At 30.7% G+C, this 9,526-nt stretch overlaps 1 protein-coding gene across 1 annotated transcript; it reads left to right on the forward strand.

Moving 5' to 3' along the window:
* Positions 1–7,339: 7,339 nt before the first annotated feature.
* Positions 7,340–9,526, forward strand: DTA4 (downstream target of AGL15-4). Its single transcript, XM_088102395.1, has 3 exons — positions 7,340–8,317; positions 8,476–8,815; positions 8,977–9,526. The coding sequence occupies exons 1-3, from the start codon at positions 7,782–7,784 to the stop codon at positions 9,202–9,204; spliced, it is 1,104 nt and encodes a 367-aa protein (XP_087958521.1). The 5' UTR covers positions 7,340–7,781; the 3' UTR covers positions 9,205–9,526.

Consider the following 9,526-nt stretch of genomic DNA (forward strand, 5'->3'; position numbering starts at 1 on the left):
TGATATCTAAATTAGTCATTATAATAATTAATCATTTTTTGTCTTTCAAATTAATTATTATTTAAATATTTTTTTGTAATGATATAAGTATTTAATCAATTAGAAGATAATCTAATTAAAATTAATAGATACCTAAGCCATGAATTTCCTAGTAAATTAACAAGTCAATAGGGTTTCACCCCGTGAAGGTTGTTGTGATCGTTTCTCCGTTGTAGAGAAAATATTGGTCATGGTGTTCTAGAAATTGCAGCAATTTACATGTGTAACAATTTTCACTTCAACATCAATGCTTCTCTTGACTTGCTTGGAATATCATGTTCCACATTATTCTTTGTATCAGTTTTGACCAACTTAATTAACTAAAATTTATGTTCATATAACATGATCCTGGTGATTCTATGTTTGAGTTTTGACCAAGTTAACTCAAATATATAAATAATGCTTTTAAATTCTTTGAAAATATATTTTGGCTCAGTAAAAAAATATTTAATAAAATTATTTTGTTTTTAGTAAATAGTCGTGGTTAAGTGCTAATCCTAAAAATAGTATAACATTTATTACAATAAATATGTTTAACTTTTTAATCCTCACATGAAAAATATAATAAATTATAAAAAAAATTATTTCTATCACGTTTAATAGTTTTATTTTATTTAAAAGTTAAAATTAAATAAAGTTTAAATACTATTTTTTCTTTTATCATTCTACCACACAAGATTCTAAAATAAATAATAACTCAAATGTATAGTTATTGATTCTAGTAATATCATTCAACATATTTGAAATCATTTACTCATGACACTCCGTTTTGTATGTTAGCTTCCTTTAACGACAATCAGAAACAACCAAACAAGGATTTTTAACTTTTACCTTTCTCTTTATCTTTTTCAAATTAAAAAAAAAAAAAACATTGTTGACTTTATATAAGAGTTTACTAACTCTTAACCACCATGCACGTAAGAAAGTTTCTATTTTTTTCCAACAATTCAGGGTACTGTATACGAAGTTGTTCCATGGTTGACTCTGATATCTTCAAAAGTTGAAAGAGAACATTAGGTCAATTCTCACACCAACCCATTGTGGAATTATTGTGAGGAAGGAATATAATTCTATCTCCGTTTTTTTTTTAATTTCTGAAGGGTCAATATTTCATTGTAAGTTATTATTTAGAGTAATTTTTTTTAATGTAGTAAGACATTGGCTAGGTAATTTCTTTTTGAATTTAAAATACAGTTTCTTAAAAATTGTATAGTTATATTATATATGTATCGTCCGGTCCTTCCGATTCATAAACCGAACGTCCACCCAGGTCAGCCATCAAGACTGAGCGTTCAAGTTAACGTTATCCGACCACACATGGACCGAGCGATCCTCCAAGGTCGACCATTCATAAACCAAACGTCCACTCAGGTCCAGTGTGACCGATCAGCAGAACCGAGTGGTCGCCCACCCAGGTTGACATCCCTGGCCGACCACCCTTCTGACCGGCCGTCCCGACCGACCCTCACTCGGTCGACTACACGGTTAAACGCTAATAACTCATTAAAGCCCTTAATGAAGATTAAGGTACGATTGGGTCGTTATCAGGCCCACGAAAGGTAAAAGCCCATTACAATCCGTATAAATAAAGGTTCCAGGTATGATTTCTGGACAGATTGCTTACGATGCAATATATACATGCATTACAGACCACTGGGTCATGTTATTGACTTAAGCATCGGAGTGCCTTTGACAGATACCCGACCGTCCGGCTTGAAGAACGAGGAGGGAACCCCGAATCCATCGTACGGCCGGACGAAGGAAGCGATAGGTAGCCGTCCGACACATCAATGTACGTCCGGTCTTCGACAAACTCATGTTTTAGCAGGGTCATCTAGATCCAACAGAAACAATATAAGAGTTAATTTCGCATGTTGAAAATGAATATGGGTAGGTGTAAGAACAATATTTGTTTAAAATTATAAAAAAATATTTGAAATTTCGATTACACCTAACTTCAAAAACTTCTCCCATACCGTTCTTAATTATGATATTAAAATAATATAAATATTTATTTCAAAATTAATTTTTTTTTAAAAATCCTTTCATTTATTTAACTAAACAAGCTAGATTTTTATTTATTTATTTATTCTCTCAATCACCTACTTTTTCATTTCTCTCCTCCATTACAAATAATATATAATACACAGGGTTATATTTATATAGTTTTTTTCATATTACACGGTCGTTGGGAGTTCAACTTCTGAAAACCACGACTTTGTCCTACATACATTTTTTTTATCATATTGTTATAGTATGTTAGGTCAATAAAATAAGCATTTTAGTAATTAAATATATGTGATAAAATTTATTTTATTATATTATAAAAACTTAATTAAGTATATTATAAGTAGGAAGTATAAATATTTTTATAAAATAAAAAATAAAAAATAAATAAAATCAGTTACAAACATATAATTCTTACCACCAAACATAATTTTCCAAAAAATATATACTAATAATATGTTAATATCAAATTCAATTTTCATAAAATCTATATTAATAAAGCACACCTTAATTTTTATATATAACACATATTTTCAGCTTTACAAAAATAAAGTCATCCATTTACGCAAAGATAATTAATTAATTGTTTAGTTTTTAGTGAAACTTTATACTAAATGCCAACTTATTACCTCAAAAACATATCAAGTCAAGCTTTCCAGTTTGTAAGAAATACATATATTCATTGAGCTTAGTTGAAAATTGCATCAAAATATAATATTTATCAGTTTCAAACTGTTTTTTCAATTGAATATATTTTCTTTATATAGAACTTTAATTCTTTAGATTGTTTCTCAAGTTAATATTTTAATGATTATTAATTTCTCATTAAGTGAAACTGGTTTTCGTTTATTAAATTCATTCCATTTTATGTCAATAATTTAATACATTATTGATAAAATAATAATATTAAAAAAATTATTAGGGTCTTATGTATTGACATGGAAGCATTATAGAAAGACTAGAGTGATGATATTTGTGAAATTGAAAGTTTAAATTGAGTTGGTCTATTTCCTTTGTCTCATTGGAGGAAAGCCTAGAAAAGAGAGTTGAGAGTTGAATTATAAACAAAGTAGAAGTTGGATGAACAAATTATCCCCTCTTTTCCAATCTCGAAGAATCCAAAGGATAGAATTGGAAGTCTTTGTTATTGTGTAGCTTCTTCTTCTTCTTCTTCTTCAAACTTCAAAACTCACGACTTCTTCCCCACATTTCATGGAAGCAATTGTTTTTCTTACGTCTTTTTGGTAGGTTATGTCATACATGTCAACCATTGAAACATGCTCCTTTTGGCACTTTCTAACTAACACCTACAACTACACTTACGTATGTGATGCTCTCTCATAGCATCTTTTTATTACCTTTTAATAAAATAAGTTAATTTTATATTGAATATCTTATAGTTACTAGATATTAAACGAATTTTCAAGTCCAAACCTTATTTAATAAATTAAATTTATAAAATTGAATAATACTTAATTAATCTTTTAAGATTTTACAATCATTTAAAAATATTCTAACAAAATTTATAATTTATTAAACTTTATCGTGTCACAATTATACTATTATATCATCACTAATGTCTAATTATATATATATATATATATATAATATAGTTAATCTTAACTTGAATAATCCAAAGAGTTACCAATAAGATCGGTCCGTTGGAAAACAAACCAATTAATTAATTATGCATCAGAGCAAGTTAATCTTAATGTCGATTAACTTAAAGATAAAATATGATTATTCATAATTAGGTTGTGATTAGGTCAAGGTTAAATAAAAACTTATCTGAAAACCTATAAATAGAGATTTGAGGTAGGAAGATATTTAATATGTATTTATTACATCATTAATTTTTAACTATCAAAATTGAACTGACTTTGACATTAGAGTGCATGTATCATCTAAATAGTTTGGACAATTGATTTAACCTAAAACTTAAACTTGAAGACAACTTTCAGACCTTTAACAACTCACAAGAACTTAGACAAATGATCTCAATCCTATACTGAAACAATATAAATAAATATAACTATGTAACACTTAATGGGTGTTTTATAGATCTAATGTTGTTTAAAAATAAAGACAAATTTAATGAAGACTTATACTTAAGAATTTAAGCAAGACACCAAACAATAAAATATTATTAATTTAAAATAAATATCTTTGCTTATTTTCAACAGCATATTAAATACTGTTAAAATAAACTAAAACACGTAAGTGTAATACAAGACAAATGGAAAACACAGAGACTAAGGAATATCCATTCTCTTCTGTCCTATTCCAAGCATTATTGAATTGACGACTTGTCAATTTGCATAAAACTTGCATCTTGCAAGTTGTTTGAAACCTGCAACTTGCGAATATGAAAAGGGATTTGGATTTTAATTTCATCGGACATAGACATAGTAGTCACTGTAACTGAGAAATGTTACAGAAGACAATGCTACAATGATAACATAACTGTTTTTGTTTTTTTTTTGGTTTCTCTTGAATTTTGCAAAGACCACTTTCATCATGATTCATCTTTGATTGAGATGTCTGAATTGCAAACAATGTCAATCTTGGAAGTGACTAATAAGGTAATTTTACACATGATACAAATCCTCTTTTCTTGGGGGGAAGGTGAAACATTACTATCTACACCAAATGTGATGTTTATAAAAACATTTATCTTTTTGAAATTCCTCCTTTCATTTCATTACAGTTGGACTTCTTTTGAAAAAGATGTACTTAATTGAGTCTCCATTAAGAAAAAGGACAAGAATCCATAGCCTACCAAGAAGACCAAGTTTCATACTATTATTATTTTTTAATGGCATGGATTAGTACAAACGCTAATGCTTTCTGTACCAATGCATTGAATACATCTACTTTATCTTTTAAAAAAATAAATTTACTGTTTATGCAAATAATTCGTGCAAGGTGGAGTATAATATTGCTATTGTAGGAAACAGTTATGAAGAACAATAAAAAATTCAAATTTTTTATTTTACTCGTGATAGTTTATATATGTGTAAGATTCGAATATTTTTGTCTTGGTGTATGATGAAATTATTGAAATTTCAGGAATTTAATGATATGTTCACAGATCTGGTTCAAACGTTCTCCTTTGCCTTGAATATCCTTGGCAGCCAGATTTTGTTAAATTCCAACAAAGATTATGATGGTTTTTTGTTTTGAGTTTTTAAAATGTATTTTTTAAAAGATAGTGATAGTATCATATAAACAAAAAGCATAAGCTATTTTTAAGACTGATAAAATTATTTTGTTTTGAATCTATAAATTAGAAGAGAAACACATTTTAAACAAAAAACTAATTTTAGACAACTTAGAAATGCATATAACTTTTAAAAATTAGAAACTTACCATCACTAACTAGGGATGAAGAAACAGATCAATTAGTCTATGGTTCATCAAAAACAGGACAAACTGATCAACCGTGACAAAATGATAAAAATCATGATTTGTCTTGTTAAAAGATAGGTTAGCCCATAAGTTTTATTTATTTTTATTCTTTTAAATTTTATATTCTTAAAGTTTATTTTCATTTATGTGAATTTTTAAAAAATATATTTAATCATGCAAATAGTTTCTAAATTTGTAATTAATTAATTAATATCTTAAATTATTTTATTCTGATTAATAATCAAAATTTAATTTATTTAAATTATAATATTAGTATATATTTATATCATTCAAATAATACAGTAAAAAATCATATTTTATACAAATTTTTATTATAATTTTTAATTTAAAAAATCAAACTTTTGTAGGTTGACGATGGCGGCTAAAACCAATTTGTCATCTTCTACCAAAAACCTGTCCCAGACATTTTTTGGTATCCGTCCTTGTCAAGGACTTTTCTGTACTAATTTTTCAGGTTTGAAATTAAAGGAAGACGGAACTTCGTCTGGGCCAATTCTTTTGTAGCTCATTCAATATGGGCCGAATTCCGGCTGTTGTAATGGGTCTGTTAATCCAAAACGGGTGTTGCTCCCTCCACCACCCCCAAGTGCTCATGCATCTCTCTACTATTTTTTTTTATTCCAAAAATACTTTACACATTCTCACTATTTTCTTTTATTCTAAAAATACCCTACACCTCCCCATTATCCTCAATAATCTTTCTTTCTCTGCATTAATGAAACATTTCAGATTTGAATTTGTGATATATTGCAAAATATAAAATTAAGAGAAACTTCAATATTAGTGCTTCTATCACTTCCACTTTATAAACTTAAAAGTTAGATGCAAATACAAAATAATAAACATAATAATATTAATAGTAAATAATAATAATATATTATTATTATTATATACTAACTTTATAATAACGAAATAACTAAATAAATTCCAAATCTTTAACAAATAACTTTTCTTTTATATTTTAAGTATTTAATAATATTTTTATATTATTTATCTAATAAATTAAATACTTTATTCAAGTTATTTGAGTCATGTAAATAATATTCAAGTTATTTTACATTTTGAAATATATCACAAGTTCAAATCTGAGCCACATAAATGCTCCATTAATAGAGAGAGAAAGAGAAAGATTGTTGAGAATATAAATGTGTCATTAATGCAGAGAGAGAAAGAAAAAGATTGTTGAGAATAATGGAGAGGTGTAGGGTATTTTTGGAATAAAAGAAAATAATGAAAAAGTGTAAAGTATTTTTAAAATAAATGAAAATAGTGGAGATGTGTAAGAGCATCTGGGGTGCTGGAAGAAGCAACATCCATCCAAAACTCAGTAGGTGTTTCTTTAGATTCCGATGATTGATCAATGCAGCATCACTTTTAGCATTGGATCATGGAGCTTTTTGTTTTCGGATAATGATATTTTCACTAACATTTTTTATAATATTTTAATATTATTTATGATTTATTATGTGATTAATCTAAAATTATTTCACACTTAATAATAATAATCACAAAAGTCCACACGATGTGATGTTAAATTGTTGTGAAAGTATCGTTATCTTTTTTATCGTTATCTTTTGTTTTCTGTTCGACCTTTTTTCGGGTAGCTCTTCGTTATCTATCACTGAATTATAATTCTGAGATTCGTTCAACTATTCTCCGACCATCAACAATTCAACCTTTTCTTTTTCTTTTTTTTGCAACCAACACTTTATAAACTTAGCTTAAATACCACGACAACGAACAAATCAATCAGCTTCACCATTTTTCGAGCTACTTTACTTCAAAGAAATCCTAGTAAAAGCATTACAGGAAGAACACCATAAATATAAATTTAAGATTTTCTTCCATGCTTAACCATGAAAAAAGGACAAATAATTATAAAAGTTGTACACTGAACAAAATCTGGATGATGTTGATGTTAATTTTATATAATGGTAGTGGAAATACACGAATCTATGTTCATGTTTTTTCGGAGACACAAAGAAACATTATGGTACTGACACAGAAAGCCCCCACAAGAAAAGAAGCAATGATATATGTTGTTGTGTGTGAAGTGAAATGATGAGGAACACACTGGTATCAGGGCTGTAAAGTAAAGGAAGAGAAGAAGTGAGCAAAAAGCAAAACGAGAAAAAGGAAAAAGAAACGACGTCGTTATGATTCCCGGAACCAGTGTCGGCGGTAGAAGGGACACGCTATCATCGCTGGACCTTTTTCCCTTCGCTTTCCCACCAAAACTTCGTTTGTTCCTTTCAAATAACCACTCTCACTCTCACATCCTTGTTAATTAATCCATTCGTCAATTAATGCTGTCGCCGTTTTCGCCCATGCCGGAAATCCCCGTCGATTTCCGCGCGCCGCCGCCCTCTCCGGTGGCATCCGGCCGGAGATCCACCGTCACCAACGACGACGTTTTGACCGAGTTTCTAGAGGCCTCGCTCCGCGTCCCCGATCTTGTCCTGCCGGACAAGATCTTCCCCAAACAGAAGCACCTCGACGCGCCTCCCGAGGTAGACTTCGTGTCGCTCTGCTTCCACCGCGACGACGCTCTCCGCGACGTCGTTTCCGATTCCCTTGCCAGGATCGGGTGCTTCCAGCTGCTAAACCACGGGATTCCGTCACAGCTGGTGGAGTCAGCCGCCGAGGACGCCACCGGAGTGTTCCAGGTGCCGCATGCAAAGCGTGCAGCAGCGACTAGGTCACCGGAGAAGCCCTGGGGGTTCGAAGAGTATCACGCCGGAGAGGAGGAAGAAGAAGGTAGTGAAGAATTCGTGTGGTGCAATGAGGAGGAGTTGAAGTCGAAAATGGAGGGAATTTGGCCCATTGGATATCCAAATTTCAGGTTACACCATAAATCATAATACCAGTTCTCCTTTTATTAATAAAAAAATAATCTTTTTATACAAAAATCAGTCTTCATGAACTTGTATTAGATTCAATACGGTTGATCAATGTTTAGCATCAAAATTTAAAAAGCTTTTAATCTGTCTGAACTTGCAGTGAAAAGATGGAAAAGCTTATGTCACGGATAGAAATGGTGGCTATGAAAATGATGCATGTGATACTGAAAAAGAAGAGTGCAGAATTTGACAGTGGGAATGAGACAGGGAATGTTTGTTGCATTTATAAGCATGGTGGTGATAATACTAAGGATTCATTGGCTAATTCCTTGAAATATGATGTGATTAGAATGCTGATCAGGGGAACCGATTACTCTCATTCATTGTGCTTTCATCTATGCAATGGCTCTTCACAGTTTCATGTTTACTCCAAGAAAAGTTGGCTCTCTTTCTGCCCTGAGCCAGGTGCCCTTATAGTCACTGCTGGAGATCAAATTCAGGTGAGTCTGCGTAAGAATGCGAATCTAAGTTTTACATTGACGTGACATGTATATAATCGCACTCTCAAAACAAAAACATCCTCTGTGTTATTCATTAGTTTTAGCTACAATGAAACATGACAATTCAGAGGATTAAGGAGGTTGATGTTGTTTGGTTACAGATATTGAGTGGTGGACTGTACAAAAGTGTGATTGGAAGACCGATATTTAAAGCAGAGGAAAAACAGAGCATTTCAATGGCTTTCCTCTGTTCTCATCAAAACAAGAAGAAGAATTTTGGAAGCCATGGGAGTAGAAGTGTTTCACTTTCCCAGCAAGCCATATTGGCTTTAATTCTACCCCTTGTGTACCATGTCATGATTTTTCTCTACAAAAAACTTCATTCATGAAAACCAAAATACAAATCTATATGCTACCGTTCCCTCCGTTCTCAGACACAGATAGTAATGGACCCGCCACCAATTTCAACCAACCACCTACGTCAGCTTCTCGATCGTTCTTTCAAGGCAGTCAAATTATATTTTAGTATTTATTTAAAATATAAACATGTAAAGATTAATTTTGGCTTCTTTTATGTCTCAGCTTATTAAATGCATTACCTTATTAAATGTATTGCATTGCACCGTTTACAACTTCTTTGTAAAACGTATAACTGTAAAAGATAGAGTTTTAATTCTCTCTCGGTTATAAATTCTATGCTACTTTCCCTCA

Source organism: Vigna umbellata, chromosome 11 (assembly GCF_029865625.1).
Source record: "Vigna umbellata cultivar VRB3 chromosome 11, Vumbellata_1.0, whole genome shotgun sequence".
In the NCBI taxonomy this organism is placed as follows: domain Eukaryota; kingdom Viridiplantae; phylum Streptophyta; class Magnoliopsida; order Fabales; family Fabaceae; genus Vigna; species Vigna umbellata.